Source organism: Impatiens glandulifera, chromosome 9 (genome assembly GCF_907164915.1).
Source record: "Impatiens glandulifera chromosome 9, dImpGla2.1, whole genome shotgun sequence".
In the NCBI taxonomy this organism is placed as follows: Eukaryota; Viridiplantae; Streptophyta; class Magnoliopsida; order Ericales; family Balsaminaceae; genus Impatiens; species Impatiens glandulifera.
Window position 1 is genome coordinate 4,714,005 of NC_061870.1, and position 20,876 is coordinate 4,734,880.

Sequence of the window (20,876 nt, forward strand, 5' to 3'; positions counted from 1 at the left end):
TTTGCTTCTCAAACATGTCATTTTAGTGGAAAAACCATGAGTTCGATACTTTCATAAAACCGATCAGCTTCTTCAAATTTCGGTATTTTTCAAAAACCGATCGGACATTCACATTTATTTCTTATGTGCATAAATTTATAAGGAAAAAGATCTCAGACAGATAAAACTGGATGGCTGCCTCCTATTGAAACCGGTAAAACTATTCTACCAGAAACAAATGTAAAAACCAAACTGCTTAATTAAATCAGTAAACCGATCGGTTATTTCTGATTGAACAATTACCGCCCAGTCAGATTGACGGCTATAAGAGGAAGCGGTTTTTCTTCAGAATAAAATAATTGATCGCATTAATATCGACTTTATAGATAGCTGACCATTTCTCTACATGGAAATTTTGGTGGTCTCATTTCTCTTTCAAAATGGGACAGTCAGCTAGCGTTTATAAGTATCTGTCTGAACATATTCCTTATTAAAAAAGAAAAACAGCCATTCCTCAAACAACGTGAAAACTTATGTCTATCATTGTTCAAAGTGGAGGACTGACATTTCAATAAAATGGCATATTCTTGGAAATGAAATAAATATGTTCACTTTTTTACCATCCAAAATCTTAGATGAAATCCCTTCCTATCCATCAATATCAAAGATATATTCCAATGGGAAAATCCCCTTCTTCCCTCTATATAATATCGATATCATTAAAACCAAAAACTAAAAATCTTTCAAAAACTCTCTCTCAAACAAAAGACTACTCTCAAAAAGATGAATTCTACTCTCTCAAACAACACCCTTCTAGTAGACTTCGAATTAGTCTTATCCTATGAATACATGGTAGTCTCATCAATGTTCAGATCCCTTGAAGCAACCGGTTTAAGACCTTTTCTTGAAGACCGATTTACCATAAAAAACGAAATCATTCTTGAATTCTTCAAGAATGCCAAGATAATCCATGAGGACTTTATCCTTTCCACTGTGCGAGGTCAGGAATTCGTCTTCAATGAGATGGATCTCGCACGAAGCTGCGAACTACCAACCGAAGGCTTTTCTGACCTCTTATTCTCTAATGAAGTCATTAATGAGATGCGTCATCATCTCTCTCATTTTGGAAATCCAGTCGAAACGTATGGAGCTAAAGCGCTCCTACATATTGAATATCATATCCTTAGTGAGATCATTGGTAAAAACATTCTTGCTAAGGAATCAACCAAGTACTATTCCCAAAGAATTTTGAGATGATGGTTTCTATCATAGAAGGAAATCCTATAAATTGGTTGAAGATAGTCTTCGACAATCTGAATAAAATAATCTCTTCGGACAAGATGATGATCGGATATACCCCTAGCTACGTGGTCTATTCTTTGATATCGACATCTATCTCGGTCGTGGAACTACCCTTCACCCATCCCAACTTTTCACAAAGGAAAGAGTGCAGGCGCATATCGACCGAGTGGAGAGAGCAAGAATCAGAAAATAACTGAATCTTGGATCTTCAAGCCAGCATTATTAGACCAATGTCTATCAAACATTCTTATTTGGAAAGCAAAATGATCGTTTTGTTTCATGAATCGGTTGTGCAATGTCTTTTAATCTTTTCCTTCCACAAAGTATTAATGAAAATGCGGCTTTATTAGAATGATCTATTAAAATAAGGACTTTGATCTTTCTATATGATCCTCTCATAATGTTTTCACAAAATCTGAGCATTCTCTCAAGGAGAAGCAGTAACTTTTCATAAAACCGATCGGTTCGGTTTTTAGCCCAGAAAATTGATCGGTCTCTTTGACCGGTCAGTTACTCCTTATGAAACCTTTGGAAATATTCTCTGAAAAGGTGTTTCACAAGATCTATTATTGTTCAATGTTAAAAAGGTGTTTTCTCGAATAACGTAAAAAGTCATGTCTTTTCAATGACCATCATAACGGCTAGATCGGTTCTTCCTTTGCCTATTTAAAGAACAATCCAGTCAAGAACAAATCACAACAAATCTATCTATCTTAAAGTAGAAAATCCATCCTCCAAAATGAGTCTAGCATCCACTCGTACCTCTCTCATTGTCGACTTCGAATCAGTTTTGACTTTCGACGATGATGAAATTCGCGAAACTATGTTTGAACCTATGGCCAATTCTGGTCTGAGGAAATTCCCTGAAGGATCCCGAAGGATCCTTGAAGAATAAGTCGTCAAATTTTTCACAAATGCCAGAATTATCAATGACTCAATTGTATCAAGGGTAAGAGGTGAATCTATCACGATCGGAAAAGTAGATTTCGGTCAATTTTTCGAGCTACCAACCGAATGCTTTTCCGATTTCCCACCATATCCAGAAAATGTTATCCAAGATATGGCATTTCTCTTCTCAATCTCTCTGATTCTGGTGGAAACACATGGACTCAAATCCAGACTATGCCATCACATTCAGATCCTTAGTGACATAGTCGGTAGAAGCATCCTGGCAAAAGAATCCACCCACTTCTACACCAAAAAGATCTTCGAAATGATTATTTCCATAGTTTGTGGCACCCCGATCAACTGGTCTCAAGTCATTTTTGAGAACCTAAAGAAAATGATTTCCTCTCCTCGACCGATGATCGGTTACATTCCTCAGATTAGTAGCCTTCTTCTTTCCTTCAACGCCAAACTCGGACCGGGAACTTTCGTCCGACCATCCAATATTCTGGCCAAAGAAAAAGACGAAAGTTAGATCCATAGAATAGAGGCAGCGGAAATCAGAAGGGATGGAATCTAGAGTGTTCAAACATTTGAAACTATTCTAGTCTAAGTCCTCATGTAAAGCCGGTTATTGTGTCCAAAAATCGGTTACTTGTGTTAAATCGGCATGATGTTATTAATGTTATTAAGTTGCATTTAATATATGTATTGAATATTAATTAAATGATATGTCATTAAATGTTTGAAATCGTCATGCCCAAAAACGGTTATTTAACAAACTACATTTAATACACGTTTTAAGATTAATTATCAAGGATCAAACGGTTACTTTTAATTTTACCCCGAGAAAAGATCCATTTTCAAATAAGGCGCCATTTTTGCCGATTTTGGGGGGAACGTGGGGTCACACGTCAAAGGGTGACAATTCATTACCCAGTTTGGAAACAAATCTTTTAACCGGCATCATATATTATATATTTGGAAGGAATACACAATCTCAGGATTGAATTTTATTTTGCAAACCCTAATATAAATTTTGCTCTACCTTCTCTCTAGAAATCGTACCCTCCTTCTCCTTCACTAAACCTAGAATTTTATCATGGGAAGAGATAATATGTTGTTCAACCACATTGTGCAAGTTGATTTTGAATGCATCAAGCATGCAGGATCGATCGAGATGCGAGAGTTAATCGAATCCATTAAGAAGTCTGGACTGCGATATTTCCTTGACGGACCGGCGATATACAAATTACAAATTTAATTGACATTTAGCATCGTGACTTCACACTTTGATTAATCAAATATTTGATTCATATTTTTAAGCACTTTCTATTATTACCGGACTATTATACATCGGCAAACCACATCTTCATCATACTTGGTTAAAGGGTTGTACTTGTTTTGTTAGGTTGCAAGTTCGAAACATACATATATCATTTTTATTTTATTTTTAATTTTTTAAGTTTATGGGCGGATCAACCCACAATCCGACCCAAGTATCCATTTACTCTCACATATATATCCAAATTAATCAGTGTTCTCGACCCGACAATCCAGACACTTTAAAATTAAACATTATTATTATACATAGATTAACTAGATAAAAAGTTGAACTTAGATTGTTAAAAATGTTTCACGTTCATCAAATTTGGTGTTGAATTTAAAATATAAAGTTTTATTAGCCTAGTTGGTTAAATGGTTGTACTTATTTTGTTAGGTTGCAAGTTCAATATCAAGTTCAATATACATATATATATATATATTTTTATTTTTAAACGTTTTAAGTTTATGGGTGGGTCAACCTACAATCTGACTCAAATATTCATTTACTCTCACATATATATATCCAAATTAATCATAGCTCTCGACCTTGCAATCCGGACACTTTGAAATTAAGCATTATTATTATTATTATTATATATATATATTATTTAATTAAAAAGTTAAACTTATATTGTTAAGAATGTCTCACGTTCATCAAATTTATTTTGAATTTAAAATATAAAGTCATATTAATCTAATTGGTTAAATTGTTTTACTTCTACCCTAAGAAAACAAATCACCAATCTCAATTAACATTTAGCGTCGTGACCTCACATTTTGGTTAATCAAATATTTGATTCATATTTTTTAACCATTTAAAATTGTTACCGGCTATTATTCATCGACAAATCACATTTCAATTACACTTGGTTAAAGGGTTGTACTTATTTTTGTTAGGTTACAAGTTTGAAACATATATATAACATTTTTAATTTTATTTTAACCGTTTTAAGTTTATGGGCGGATCAACCCACAATCCGACCCAACTATTCATTATTTTTACATATATATTCAAATTAACCACAGCTCTCGAACCAACAATCCGGACACTTTGAAATTAAGCATTATTATATATATATAGTTAATTAAAAAGTTAAACTTATATTGTTAAAAATGTCCAACGTTCATTATTTGTGTTGAATTTAAAATATAAAGTCTTATTTGTCTAGTTGGTTAAATGATTATACTTGTTTCTTAAGAAAACAAATCACAAATCACCAATCTCAATTAACATTTAGTATCATGACCTCACACTTTGGTCAATCAAGAACCTCACACTTTGGTTAATCAAATATTGAATTCATATTTTTTAATCACTTTAAATTGTTACTGACCTATTACGACAAACCACATCTTAATCATACTTGGTTAAAGGGTTATACTTGTGTTGTTATGTTATAAGTTCGAAACATACATAAAACATTTTTTATTTTATTTTTAGATTAACCCATAATCAGACCCAAATATACATTTACTCACACACATATATTCATACATACATATATATCTTGACCCGACAATTCGAACACTTTAAAATTAAGCATTATTATATATATATAAATTACAACAAAATTATATGCACAACTAATCAATTTTATCAATGCATGGAGGAGTAAGTAAAATGAATAAAGGATCTATAAATCTATACATGTAGTATAAAGGGAAACAAAAGGATCGGTGATTTGTTGTTAATAATGATGATGATAATCTGGCCTCTGAATCTGGCCCATCAAATTTCGGTTGCTGGTGACTTTGAAGCCAAGCAGAGCCGGATCTATTTGTCTGCCTTTCTTTCCTTTCTTTTTCCCACCTTGACCAATTACTGCTTTCCCTTCAGCAGCCTCTAAACCAACTTCTCCATGCAGCTTGTTATTATGATTAGCATTGCTCTTCAACATCTCACTAAATGATGCAGAATCACCATCAGTATAAGATGATGTCCTTCTAAATCCTACATCCTTCCTAGAACAAGAAGGATTTCCTGATTCTGATGCCTTATTTCCTCTTCTTTCTACTACGTACTCAATTCTTCCACCTGAGGACAAAATCATCCTTCAATATTTTTTTAACACTTTACTGACTCCGATAAACATCCCAGCCAGCTCAGAGAAAATCATCATTCAATATCTAAACTCATTTTCTATTTTAACTTTGGGATTATCCAATTGGATCGTGATGGTGACAAATACCTACCTCCATTTTTTTCTTTTTCGAATTGACCTGGTTTTATGCTTTAGTGTAACTTGTGGACAAATTAAATGCTACGTATAAGGTTGCCATCAATAACACTTATTCGGTTATTCCACAGCCTAACAGATTTTAAAATTTGAAACGTGAAAGCAAGTGAGAAAGAAGAGGTTGTGTAGTTGATAAATGAAAAAACCTCCTAGAAGAACAAACAATTGATACCTTCAAAAGAAGGCGCGTGATTGGAGGAAAACTCAGACAAACTTCCAACAGATGATGAGGAGACCCTGGAGACTGCTGGACGTCGTAGAAGAAGATTCTCCAATCCTCCTTTACTCGTTTCAGCTGGTATCCTGCATTCATTAGACAGATATGGTTATGAGGGTACACATACATAAGGGTGCTTTTGGGAAAACTAAATTTAATTCTTGAACAAAAAAAATGTTCAATAACCCAAATGAAAATGTTTTAATTTTGAAGTATTTGATATATAAGTTGATTTGAACAAATACGGAACTGATGTTGAAAAAGTCTCGGACTAATTTACCCTTATAGTGGCGAAATTTGATTAATTTTCGAGGTTAAAATAGTCTTTTGGAATTATATTAGAGTTAATTCATCTATAGTTCCTGAATTAAGACAAATATGTTAGCTTCATGTTTCTAGCTTAATTTGAGCTGAATTTAAATAATTAAGTGATTTGAAATCATAATTATCAAATTAATTTAATTCAAATAAACACTTAATAATTTAGATTAAGTAATAAGTTGTGTTATCAAACACCACTTTTGTTTTTCTTGAATGAACTGAATGCAGACATTAAAGTTGTAGTTGAAAGAACCCAGTCAATTCAGAATGTTCAATTGTAAAGATTGCAGCAAATTTATCTATACAATAATTCTAACACTGACAAATTTATAACTTCTAGTTTTGACGATCTTTTGTAGCTTTATATTATGATAATGATTATATTCTTGTATCAAAACACTTCAATTGTAAAACATCTATTCTTACCGATCCTTAGTAACCTCTTCTGTGAAAGAGTGAGATGAAGTCGTCAGGTCATTGTAAATGTCTGCATTACTACCTAGAAAATGTTTCAACTGTCACCACAAATTGACCCAAATGCAAAATTCGCAAAGAATAAATGAACTTTAAGAATTACCAGAAAATACTAATGAGTTATGCCTGCTAATGATGTTGACTGCCTTTTCACAGTGATTTTTAGTAGGTAACCTAGCTTGTAAAGCAATACCATCATAAATCTCTGAAGCAGGGCTGGCCTCACTTTTAAATCCTTGTTTCTTGATATCCACATCATCAAAGTCTCTTTCAGATGATGAAAGGCCTACCATATCCAGATTTGTGTAAATTGCCTGCAATATCCGAGAATCAGTTACCTTCAACTAGAACATGAATCTAAACAAACTCTCAGCACTTTCCAAAGTATATAATCTAACCTTGTCATCAGCAACAGAAACATTTGATGCTCCAGCTAAATCAGAACCACAAGAACTTATTTTGCTAGAGAAAGCTCTTTTTTCATATTGTTTCATAGTGCTCAACTCTGATTGGTCAATTGCTTGGTGGCTGACCTTCTTTTGACCAAGCAATTCCATGAGTAAGCTCTTTGAACCATCATCATTTGTTCCTGTTGATATCCAAGACCTCGGATCTTCAGAGTTCCGGTTACTTTCTCTCTCCCTGTTCTGCCACTCTGTATTAAAATGCAATTGTTGAAAGTGGAGTCCTATCCTGTCATTTCCTACTCTAGCGTTGTTGTCTAACCATCGGTTCTCATGAGAAGTGTGAAACTCATCTCTTAGTTGCATTCCTTGGGAGAACCCAGCTGAGTGAACCGAAGAATTCCTTTGTGCATATTTTCCTTGAAGATCTAGATGTTCAGTTCGTGCCAATGCATTTTCCACATAAGCATTTAACCGAGGGTCATATTGACCTTGATGTACACGATCTCGGAGGGAAAGATCGTATTCAGTGTGACTCATTTGTTGCCGCTGAAAATATTCCAATGGACCATTGTGTGTGGCAGCAGAATTCCTAGGAAATTGGTTGGTTTCTTCAGAAGACCAAACTGGTAGAATTTGTCCGCCTCCTTCCATCTGCATTTGATTCCTTAATCCTAGGCTCAACTGCCTTCCATGCAAATGTTCTTGGTGAATCATAGGGTTTTCAATGGGATGGTGTAGTCCATGTTTTGCCCGTGACACAAGCTCCAATAGATCATTTTGATGACCCTGATGTTGCATTTGATTAATTTTCGCTTGAATAAGATGCTCAAGAGAAGGTTCGGGATGATTAGATTGAACACGTGTGTGTTTTTGTAGGTCGTGGAGAATTTTCTGATTCATTAAGACCTGATCAAGAGTATTATTAGGTCCAAGAGTAGTTTCATGTCTCTGTACATGACCAACCCCATGAATTTGGCTCATCATCAGTTGTTCAAGCAACAGTTGACGTGCCTGAGACTGATGTTCCTGTAGAAGCCTTTGTTGCTTATGCAACTGCTGCTGCTCCTGCCACAACTGCTGCTGCCGTAACTGCTGCTGAAGCTGAAAATGCCGTTGCTGATGTTGTAAATCCAAAAGCTGATTCAGGTCTTGCCCCACTTGGCTACCAAACCTTTGATGGTGAATAGAATCCCGGATTGGAATTCGTTCCATAACTGATTCATTTGCATGGACAAAAGGAGACAGTACATTGTGCTGCTGCAGATTTTGCTGTTGTAATCGATGTGACATTGCCGCATCAAAAATGTCAAGTTCGTTTATATTTGATGCTCGATGAGCATCAATGCCGTCTTCATATAAGTCTGGTACACCTACCTTATTTCTTCTATAAACATCAGGAAATGTATCAAAAACAAGAGCCGAGTCATTAATACTGCAGAAGTTAGGCATGTCCGTCTGATCGTGCCTTATGTAATTATTGCCTTCTAGCTCAGATCGCAATAACCCAAAAGGATGTAGTGTATTCTCATTCAGTTGTGTTAACGGGTCTTCCTCTCTATTCACACATGGGAAGGGGTTATTAACCAATGGATTAGGTATAGAGTTGCTATCACTTGTAGAAGGTTTCTGAACAGCATTCCCACTACTAGACGGTCTTCCAAGGAAAACAATTTCTACAGAGAAAATCATAGATGTCAAATGAAATGCAAAGAAAAAATTCTTTTAACTACAAATGAAAAGTACAAACCTTCATCAACATTGCCTTGAAAATTCTTATCTTCAGGGAATTGGAGTGTATATTGACCTTCCTTCTCAGGCACTCCTGGTTGTGGATGATGATCCATTGGAAGACCAGACAATTGCCAATTCTGATCAACCAAACCAGATGCACCAACAAATTCAGCCATAGGAGGGGAAGGAACTGAACTCGTCTTCATTTTCTCCTCAAACCCTCCAAGCTGCTCATACTTTGTTGTAAGACGATTGTTGCTATTGGAGTGATGATCACTAATTTTGAGATGTGGCATAATCTCACCTAACTCCATGAAAGGTGATCCTTCAGCCGCATCTTCCAATCGAACTGGCAAATCTGTCCCAAAAAAACCTTGTTCATACCATGAGATGATGTCAGCCCCAACAAAGGGTCCCTGAATCACTCCTTGAGGATCAAGATAGTACAAACTCAGTTCTTCTGGTTGTAACCCGCTGATCAAGTTATATTGACCAGCATTAGAATCACTCAGATTCCTATCCCAATGTTGCTCGGACAATGAAGAAAGAAAGACACAATTAGAATCATCTGGAAGCTTCAAATTGCTATCACCAGAAATCTTGTTGTGACTATTGTTAGCACCAATCATCGGTCTTGGTTGATCCTTGTACATTGTGGTGGACACATCCGGAGCTTGATGATCTGACACAAGATGGTGGTAATCTCCCTCTGGAAATGGAATAATGAAACCAGTTAGAAAGTCTTCATCTTGTATGCCACCAAAGAACAAAACAGAAATACAGACATATTGCTTACCATTTGCAAAATTCACCCTGGATCTGTCATTTTCCTCTGTTCCATGAACATCATTTTGAAGACCATTTGCAAATTCTACAACAGAATCATTGTTTGATTCAACAATCACAGAAGACAGAAGATTCTCATCAATGGATTGATTGCCTCTAACATCTACAAGGGGAAGATTCTCAAAGATTAAGAAGTGAAAGATGAATGTGGTGACTAATGCAAATTAGCATCAAAACCCTTACACAAAACATTTGTTCTTCTCAAAACAAATCACCTGTCCCACTATCCGTTGATCTGCTTTTCCTAAATGAATTTTGATTTACCGAACTGCCAGTGATATTGCCTTTATAAATATCGTCAAGTACAGCCTGCCAATTTGCTTACAAATAAGATATACAGGTGAAACAAAGAGATATTTGGCTTTGAAATGATTGGATTATATGGAGTTAAACGCCATTTTGTGATGTTCAAATATTTTTACACCATAAAGGAAAAAACGATTAAATAAATAGCTTCATTTGTAAACATTTGTCTTTGTAAAATTTCTCATCTTGATTCAAATACGAAACATTTGAAAACTACACATAGTACTGTACATATTTGGAAATTTATTGTTCTTTTTCTGATCCAGATGGAGAATGTGTTTTCAAATAGGCAATTATGGATTTACATTGTCTAATTAATTCAAAATCAAATGAAATGTCAAAATTGTGATGATTTTGGAGTCATAAAAAATCAAATTTCCCAACAAACCCTAGACCTCACCTTCTCTTCTGCTTCTGGTTTAACAAAAGACATTGGTTGGATCACAGCATTTTGTGTTATTGAAGGCACGTCCTCCAGTCCTTCAGGAACTGTAGCAAGGGATGACCCCAGTTTCAGCCTCCGGTAGATATCAAGCAGCTTTCCTCTTGGATAGAGGAACATAGTAATTGAAAATCCTGGGTTTCCAGGAAGGCAATCATTTCTTTCAAAATGAGAAGCACCTAATGGTCTTATTGCAGCCCCTCTAGACATTCCTCTCCCAAAACTAAACCCCACTTTGGATTCCTTCATTCTTTCTCTCTCGCCAAATCCAGGTGCAACACGATGGGAGCTGGAAAAATTAAAATTCCACTCAATTCTATGACGAGGCCTCCACTTGTCACGAGAATCTGCTTCACTCCCAATGCGATTGCTACCTGCTACTGATTGGTTATCAGAATAACTAACTTCTTTCTCTACATCTGTCTTCCTCTCAAGCCGAGATTCTTTCTCATCCTGGCCCCACCTTGATGACCACTTCCCATCCCGTCTGGTGTCATTCCCAGAATTGCAATCGGTAATATCAATCCATCTATCAGGAAGAAAAGATGTATTATTATTTCCGATTGATACCGAACTGTCAGTATGACACTGGATCTTCCTGCGATCTTTTCTCACAACAAATCCAGTGTGCCTCTCTTCCTCACGCCAACAGTGGACACTCTCGGACTCAGGAGCTATTCTCCTCAGCTCCCTTATCTCCTCAGAACCATCCAAATGCAGAATAACCTCCTTCTGACTAGATTCAGTAGGATTGTCCTGCCCAGAGAAAGAGAAGTTGGTGACTTAGAATCCTATCAATGTATGAAGATGGTGTTGCAACCCACGAATAAGAAATCAGACATCTTGTAATAAGGGCATTTAGATGAATAAATATCAACAACACTACCCAAAACTCAGGGACAAAATGTAAGCAGAAAGAGAACGTGGCAGTTAATTATTGATGTTTCCGTAAGGTATCTATTGGAATTTCAATGATATGAAAATAACTTACCATGTTCAACTCACTTGATTTAGCATAAAGCCACTGGGGAGACAGAGGAATGTTGTTCTCTGATAGTGCCTGGTCTGAAGGGACTGGTCATGAAAATGATGTTGAATTAATCATATAACAGAAAGTAAATCTAACATCAGTACTCATCAAGAAATGCTTAATTTGATCTTTTAAAAATATTGTTCTGTCCAATGGATTCTGCAACTATTAGCTCAAGTGGTTCGAATAAATAATTAACACTTGATCCAGCAGAAGTTAATTTACAATAGAATAGAACAATCAATCTAGGAAACAGTAATTAGAATCACTAACTGAAGAGCATACGATCTAACTCATTAACTAATGCATTGATCCTAGAGAAAATATGTCAGGGCACCAATTTCCCAGTTTTATAACTGTATATTCTAGTGGGGATTAACATCTTATTAGAGTAATCCACATTTTCCTAGATTGTTCTATAAAATTTTATTCCCAAACTCCATAACAATGAACTATTATTAGAATATAGAAACATCAAATTTATTCCAAGAATACTACTAGTACTATTAACCACATTTTCCAACTGTTGTGTTTTCAATTAAGATAAGACTTCTTCTGTCAAGCCAAATATTCCAAAACATTCCTTGGATTGGAAAGCGTGACCATACCAGAATGCTACTGATCATAAGAACTTGTACTCAATTGAAACGAAAACGATTGAAACCCTACAAAAGAAACTCAATAATCGAATTAAGCCAGAATCTATGTGCTACTTATATCAAATAATATCATAATCAAATTTTGAAGGAATTCGAAATAAATATTGACGGAGATATTACGTTTGTCGGTCCATTGCTGGTTGCCCAATTCTGACGAGAGGAGGTCGTCGAGAATTTTGAGCTTTCCTTCGGCCATGGAGCTGCAATAGGTCTTCGAGCTCTGTTCCGAGATCTAAAACAATGCTTTAGTATGTACAATCAATAAAGGCCTGCAAGATTGATAACCAAGCAATGTACAGCTTATGATTTCAAAACCTTTGAAAACCAGAGATGCCCAACAAAAGGTAAGCCTGGTAGAGAGAGAGAAAAACAAGATGACAAGGATTAAGGGAATTCGACGGGGAAAGATCAAGACGTGAAGAAGTTCTGGGTGGGGTGGGGTGGTCAGAAATTCCGAAATCTATATTAAATCGTTAATACGGTTTCAGGTAAAAAGATGAGAAATCAACCTCCGAAAGAATATGTAATAAATAAAACATTGTAAAAGTGAAAATTGTAAAGACTTAAGTTTGTTAAGAATTTAATTGTATATTATGTTAATATAAAATGGACAGGCTCTCTTTTGTCTAATCTCTTTCTTTCAAGCCTTAATCTTTCAATCTCTGTCTCATAACTTTCACATGGTATCAGAGCAAGATTCTTTTGAAGATTAAGAAGGACATGAAGAGATAAAAAGAAAAATATCTGATTTTGATAGTGATTCGTCATTCTCCTCAGCGAACGGTTAATCCGAAGAAATTATTCAACCGATTAAAATGGCCGCGAAGAAAAAGCACGACTCTAATGATTCGTTTACGATTAGGAACTCGGACAATCCAGGAAGCATTATCTGCACAACAACATTCAACGGTGAAAACTACATCGGTTGGAGTAGTGGTATCAGGTTAGCACTGGAAACAAAGTCAAAATTAGGGTTCATAGACGGATCATTAGTGGTTCCAAAAGATGCTGAACAATTTGATCGGTGGAGAAATGTAGATTGCTTAGTACGATCTTGGATCTTGAACACTGTTTCTGAAGAAATAAAGGGATTCTTTCAATTGAAAAATATTATTCTATGATTAAGAAACTGTGGGATGAGCTCATGGTCTTGGAGCCATTACCATGTTGTAATTGTGATCTAAGAACGCCTTGCTGTTGTAGAATGACAAAACTTGTAGTTCAACAGGATACATCTAATAAACTCACACAGTTTCTTATGGGTCTAAATGACTATTTTGATCATGCAAAACAACAAATACTTCTTATGGACCCAAAACTGAGTATTAATCGAGCGTATGCGATGTTGCTGAGTATAGAAAGACAAAGGAAAGTTTAGTCATTAATGATAGAACAAACTGAAAATTTTACTATGCTGATGAAAGATAATTCAGAGCAACAAAGGGGACAATATATGGGAAGAAATAATAGAGGCAGAGGAGGAAGACAGTCTGCAAACAAAAATAATAACAAATGAAATCATACTTCTGTCTAGAGACATAATTTTTCATGAAAATATTTTTTCATATAAAAACACAAAATTTGTACCTGAAAACACACAAAATCCTTCAAATGTAGAAACTGTTTTTGATGACTCTGATGAAGAATTAGAGTCATCTCACATAGACAATGCATTTTCTCCAAAACACAATGTTGATCTTGTACTTCAACATCACTCAACTGATTTTTCATTTGAAAATAACACAAATGCATCTTCTCAACCAACCATTTCTTCATCCTTAAACAACACTGAATCATCTAATGATTTTCAAAATGAACAAAGGAAAAGCAGTAGAGAAAGAAAACATCCAACTTGGTTAAATGATTACATTGTTAACTCAAATACAAATATTAACAATGGAAAATCATACACACCAAACACTTTTCCTTATTCATCCAAATGTATGAACACCGATTACATAGAATTTTTAGGAAATATTTTTACACTTAAAGATCCACATACTTATAAAGAAGCTGCAAAAATTAATAATTGGGAAATTGCAATGAAAGAAGAATTGGCAGCTTTGAAAAATAACAACACTTGGGATTTAGTTCCACTTCCAAATGGGAAGAAATCAATAGGGTGCAAGTGGATTTACAAAACAAAGCTCAATCCAAATGGAACAGTGGAAAAATAAAAGGCACGCCTTGTTGCAAAAGGATACAACCAAAAAGATGGGGTCGATTTCCACGATAACTTCTTGCCAGTCGCCAAAACAGTGTGTTATACATTGTAGTAGAATTAGGTATAAATCTTGAACATAAAACGATAGAAGAATTATATTGAGATGAGAATTGAAGAATTGATGAAGGAAGAAGATAGAACCCTAACTGCTAGGGTGAATACAATGGGATGAGAGAGAAACTCTAACAAGATTTTTCATAAAATCATTTTCTATATATTCTTAACAACCAATATTATATTTATACTAGTCTATCAATAACTGCCACTCCCGCCATAGTGTAATAGCCCTAATATTCTTTCCTCTTGTATCATTACCCTCTCCTTCACTTCGTTCGTCCGCGAACGACAATAGTCGAAGGTGCTATTGAAACTATAAAGCATCTGGTGGCTCTTCGAACCATATCAATAGTCGGAATTGCTTCTTTAGACTATCGGGTGGTTCCTCAAACCATAGGAAGTATTTGCATCTCATCAACGACTTATGACCAAAAGTTCTTCGAATATAACTTTTATCATCTGGTGGTTCTTCAAACCACAAAAAGTATCCAATTTTTTGTCTTAAATCATGAAATGATTGAAACAGAGGGTCGTTGGCCAAGATTCGTTCTTCGAGACTCTCAAATGCATCAATTGTGAAAGCAAATTGAGCTATGCCTCGTTCAACTTGATCACAATCGTATGTATCAATGTATGTCGATTGAACTTCTTGTTCGTTAATCACCTTTAGTGGCATCTCGTTTCCTAAGACTAATTTTGGGACTTGCAAGGAAATAATCGACAATTTTGCAGTACCGCATATCTTTTCTCCAAACCCAAAATCGTCGTATTTTGTTTCGTATTCCACTTGAGTCTCCACTTTTTCTTCATCAACATTTGTTTGTTGGGCCACTTGAGGAACCGGACTTGAGGTCTTCAATCCGTAAACATAGTTCTGTTCTTTCTCTAAAACATCCATCGATTGCTTAAGAGTTTCACCGTTAACATTTTTCTCTAATTGCATAATCACTTTCTGCATTGAGATCAACATTTCTTCCATTCGGTTGAGCCGTTGATCATTTCGATCTAATCTTTTATCACTTTCCTGAAATTTCAAACCCATCTCTTTTAGTTCGTTTTTCATTTCGAGTTCAGCCATTTCCACTTTCAAGAAAACTTGATGATCCTCTTTAACCTCAGCTAGCCACACTAATAATCCCAAAACAATGTAATCCAGTATTTCAACAATTTAGTAACAGTTCAATCTGATCCCTGTTTCCAACTGTGCAATCAGTAAAACAGTCCAAACTGACAATCAAATTTGTTCTCTGGTTTCCAAACCTCAAACTTGACGGTCAAACCTGTCTTCTGGTTCCCAAACCTGACCTCTGGTTCCCAAACCTGACCTCTAGTTCCCAACTGTGCACTCCAACTTAATTAAGAGAGACAAATACTTTCTCTCTTCTCACTAGTAGCGACTTGTTTACAGGATTCCTACCCCAAACCTTGGAAATCAATTTCTGAAATTAAACGACTAATGAAATCCGGTTTCGGGTTGTCTCTCAGATGAACCAGAAGATCTAAAAGCTGATCGTTCTATTCACCAGCACGTTGAAATTATGTCTAAGAATCAGAAGTACAACAAATGGTGAAGTTACTAGAGGATATCATGGATTGTAGCCGGATTCTAATATTCATGGATACAAAGAAAGGATGTGACCAGATAACCAGGTAAGTTCCAGACAATCACTCACAGTTGTGTTGACGGTTGTCTCTCAGATGAACCAGGTCGATTCGTCATTTCCTCATGCAATCCGACGATCTTCCACCGCACCACTTCATTTCCTGCTTTGTCTTCTTCACTGTTATTATTCAATTGTTGCCTTCTCTTCAAATTCACTGATCGATTCTAATGTTTTCAATAATCGGAATACAAATTCTGCAGTATGCACAGCATCCTGCTTCTCGCCTTTCAATCAAATATCAGAAATTTCAGAAATGAAAATCAGAGCAATCTGACCTTATTCAACTCGTTTCCAGATGGACGATGGACTTCCTTTTTCCATTTCTGATCAACCTGCTAATAACTCACGACATACCTCGTTAATTTGCCAGAATCGAGCTCTGATACCACTGTTATACATTGTAGTAGAATTAGGTATAAATCTTGAACATAAAACGATAGAAGAATTATATTGAGATGAGAATTGAAGAATTGATGAAGGAAGAAGATAGAACCCTAACTGCTAGGGTGAATACAATGGGATGAGAGAGAAACTCTAACAAGATTTTTCATAAAATCATTTTCTATATATTCTTAACAACCAATATTATATTTATACTAGTCTATCAATAACTGCCACTCCCGCCATAGTGTAATAGCCCTAATATTCTTTCCTCTTGTATCACAGTGACGGTAAGACTTTTATTTGCTTTAGCATCTGCTAATAATTGGTATTTGCAACAGTTTGATGTGAAAAATGCATTTCTCCATGGTTAACTCAAGGAAGATGTATATATGCATCCTCCTGAAGGTTATACTGAAGCAATTGATAATAAGCTATGTCGTCTTAATAAAAGTTTGTATGTATTAAAACAAGCTTCACGACAGTGGAACTTGGAATTTTCAAAACAACTTATCAAGTATGGTTTTATTCAATCTATTCATTAAAATTGTCTATTTATACTTAAAACTGAAAAATCAATTACTATTTTACTTGTTTATGTTGACGACATACTTATTGCTGGAGATAGCATAAAAGAAATCAATTTTGTCAAAAAATATCTTGATACAAAATTCTGAATCAAAGATCTTGGAAAAGCTAGTTATTTTTTAGGTTTAGAAATACATAGAACTAATGCTGGTTTATATGTAAATCAACACAAATATGTTCTTAATATATTAGCTGATACGGGAATGACCGGATGTAAACCAAGTAGTATTCCTATGACAAAGGGAATTAAACTTAATGATATTGATAGTTATGTGTTTACTGAACTGGAAAAGTTCAGAAGATTAGTTGGACGATTAATATATTTGAACTTTTCTCGGCCCGACATTTGTTTTAGCGTCCAACAACTAAGTCAGTTTATGCACAACCCCCTTCAAATACATTGGGAAGCTGCCTTACAGATTGTTCGATATCTAAAGGGTACAACTTCATTGGGGGTTGTTTTATCTTTGTGTTTCTAATCCTTTACTTGAGAGTTTTTCAGATTCGGATTGGGCGACTTGCACCGATAGTCGCAAATCTGTTACAGGTTATTGCATAAAACTTGGAAATGCCCTAGTATAATGGAAAACAAAAAAATAGAACACCGTTTCACGGTTTTCCGCTGAAGCAGAATATCGCAGCATGGACACAACTGTTTGCGAACTAAAATGGATTACATATCTTCTTAATGATCTTCATACACCAGTCAAATTGCCGATCCCCTTGAGATGTGATAACCAGGCAGCAATCCACATTGCCGAAAACCCAGTTTTCCACGAACGGACAAAGCACCTCGATATAAACTGTCATGTGGTTCGAGATCACTTCAAACAAAGGTTCATTTTACCAGAACATGTATATTCAAAGGTTCAGCAAGTTGATGTCTTTACCAAGCCTTTGGTTCATGGAGCTTTTTACAATCTTAGAGACAAAATGATTTTGAAAGATATTCATCTTGAGGGAGGTATGTAAAAATATGTAATAAATAAAACATTATAAAAGTGAAAAGCTTATTTGTAAAGACTTAAGTTTGTTAAGGACTTAATTGTATATTATGTTAATATAAAATGAACCGACTCTCTAAGAGAGGGTTACGTTCTTTTGTCTAATCTCTTTCTTTCAAGCCCTAAATCTCTCAATCACATAACTTTCACACCTCTCTCTTTTATCCTTTTTTTTCATTTATTTTGTTTTCTTTATGGTTACAGTGTATTGAAGAAAACACAAAATATTATAAGAAATATTATCCAATTTATCTAGGCAAGCTATTTTGTCACGCACTCAATAGCTTTATTAACTTCAGGTACAACATTTTCACACATGATTGTATGATAATCCAATGTTGTGTTTTCTCAATAAATATTGCACAACATTCTAGCAAATTGTTTCAATGATAACATTTCACACATTTTGTAACTTTGATAGCCCACTAAAACGCAACAATTTCTCAGTTCAGTTGTGATTCCTCACAATATCTCAATTTTGTAGAATAAGATTCCAGACTTCTAGCTAAATCATTTATTCTCACAATTACAGCTGCATCTGTCCATTTGTTTTTTTTTTATCAAATGACACATCCATCATAATTTTGATGACAACCATCTAATTCTCTCATATAGTTATAAATTTACTCTTGCTTATCTTAGATAATTTGTAATACTTTTAACAAATTAATTTTAAAAATATATTAAAAATTAGTTGCACGAAATTAAAATTAATAATTAATTTAAAACTGACGTTATATCAATCGGAAATCAAATTAATTATTAGATATCCAAAAACAAAGTTCTAGTTTTGGTTTTTAATAAAGGAAAATGGTTGTTTTGACATTTTTTTCTTCTTTCTTTTATTTTGTGTATGAACTTAATGTTGATTAACATGGTTTGAGTAATGATGTTACATGTAGTTTATTTCTTTATTTGGAAAAGGAAACTGCATAAAAAAGTGAAATTGTTTTTTTAGTTCATATATTTTTAATATTTTTAATTTAGCACTCTTATAAAATTAGAAATATTACTTAAGATATCATCACCTTATATTCATAACATACACATATGAGTAATAAACTTAATTTCACATTAAATCACATTATTTTGTTTATATCAAATTATACATGTGTATAATAATTTATTATACTGATGACCTATAAATTACAACATTCTCTCATCGATCACATAAGTACAAAAATAAAAGTATCAATTATAATGTACTCAAAGTTTTGTGTCATCTCAATCATATGTTGTATAAACAATTTTATTAATTAATTATATCAATAAGACTATAAACATGAAAATTTGACATACCCCAATTTATAATAATATTAATAAATTAAAATAATATTTTGAATTATTTTAAATTCAAAATATCCAAAAGGAGAGGTTAAAACTAAATTAGGATTAATTATTGTAATAATTAAACTCTAATTAGAAAAATTAAATAAAAAACCAAAAATAATTTGGGGTTAAAATTGTATTTATTTTACACAAATTAATTTCAAAAAATGGTTGAAATAATTTAATTATGATTTTAAACATAAATAATGTATAATTTATTGCTTAAATTAATTAAATAAATATTCCAAAATACCAAAAAAAGCGTAATTTTTATTTATGTTGTCAAAAATATTTTGTGTATTAATTTGGTGAAGAAAAATGAAAAAAAAAGGTTAAAATTTGATTTCAAATAACTCTTTTATTAAAAATAAAAACTAATAATTTAGTATGGCCGAAAATAAGGGAATCGGCTGCAACAAGATTAGTATTCATCAGATCTGTGCTGGATTTTCATCCAGCCCCCAAGAAGAAGCCACGCATCCGGTTGTAACCAAGGTAGCTCGTGCCTGAGTCCACACAGGATCACCTAACGGGACACTAACCCCGTTAGCCCAAACGCCAGATGGAACGCCTAGCGATGGACAAAATGCCAACGATGCATTTATTTAAACAAAATGACGTCGTTTTGTTCGTTTTGTCCGATGATACAGGGTGAACGTCGGAGGATTGCGCTCGACGCCGACAATCCTACCAAAAGCCTTATCTCCGCCATCTTCCATCTTTATCCCTTCAAATTTTTCCCATGTGTACGTCTCTCCATCGCCTTTAATTCTTCTAGGCTAAGAATTCAAACCCTACCCTAAAACTAGGTTGGCAAAGACAAAAAAGAAATCAAAGGATAAAGTTTTATAAGCTATATTCGATATGAATTCAACTTCGAAACAGACCTAGTTTGAGTATAAATACTCCCTAGGTGTTCTTCTTCCAATCCATCGAACAAAATCCAATAATCATAGCCTTCTTGAAGAATTTCAAAGAAGCTTTGGCGACTGGTTTTTGTAGAAACTGCTTCGGCATTCCATGCTTCGATCCAAAGCTCAAGAAAGCTTCATAAAGATCATTAGAGTGTTCTTCAATCACTAGTAAGCTTTTAGACCTTAGGTAATTCAAGTTGTGATTAAAATTTGAATTTTCCAAGTTCGATCGGGTTGATCTTATTAAGGAATCAATTTCGTGCTTTCTATTGTCGAAATCGATCCCTATTTGATGTCCATGCTTTTTGTTGAAAAGATTTCATCAATTAAACCTCAATAAAAAAAACTCAAATTTGATTTGAAAATCTGGAAAATTTTAAATTCGTGTTCTTGAGCTTTAAGCTTGAACTTTGATTCAAATAATTGTCTAACATGTTTGTAAACATTTTAGGATGATTTTCAAATGATATTACATACTTCCCTATCATGTTTGATTCATCTAAAATTTTAGAAAAATAAAGCTTACATTTCAGTTTGAAAAGTTGTTATAGAG

General features: G+C 34.4%; 1 protein-coding gene across 1 annotated transcript; it reads right to left on the bottom strand.

Moving 5' to 3' along the window:
* Nucleotides 1–5,076: 5,076 nt before the first annotated feature.
* On the bottom strand, nucleotides 5,077–11,315 carry LOC124915754. Its single transcript, XM_047456517.1, has 10 exons — nucleotides 11,298–11,315; nucleotides 10,432–11,229; nucleotides 9,941–10,034; nucleotides 9,676–9,828; nucleotides 8,896–9,588; nucleotides 7,140–8,821; nucleotides 6,845–7,055; nucleotides 6,694–6,766; nucleotides 5,902–6,032; nucleotides 5,077–5,527 (listed from the first exon to the last, which is right to left on the bottom strand). Exons 1-10 carry the CDS (start codon nucleotides 11,313–11,315, stop codon nucleotides 5,181–5,183), a joined length of 4,200 nt encoding a protein of 1,399 aa, XP_047312473.1. The 3' UTR covers nucleotides 5,077–5,180.
* Between the last annotated feature and the right edge of the window lie 9,561 nt (nucleotides 11,316–20,876).

Bases quoted from the DNA above. Each gene is read 5' to 3' on its own strand.
- LOC124915754 (XM_047456517.1), bottom strand. The intron at 9,589-9,675 runs GTAAGCAATATG...TTCCATTTCCAG, and splicing joins CAGGGTGAATTTTGCAAATG to AGGGAGATTACCACCATCTT. The intron at 8,822-8,895 runs GTTTGTACTTTT...TTTTCTCTGTAG, and splicing joins TCAAGGCAATGTTGATGAAG to AAATTGTTTTCCTTGGAAGA.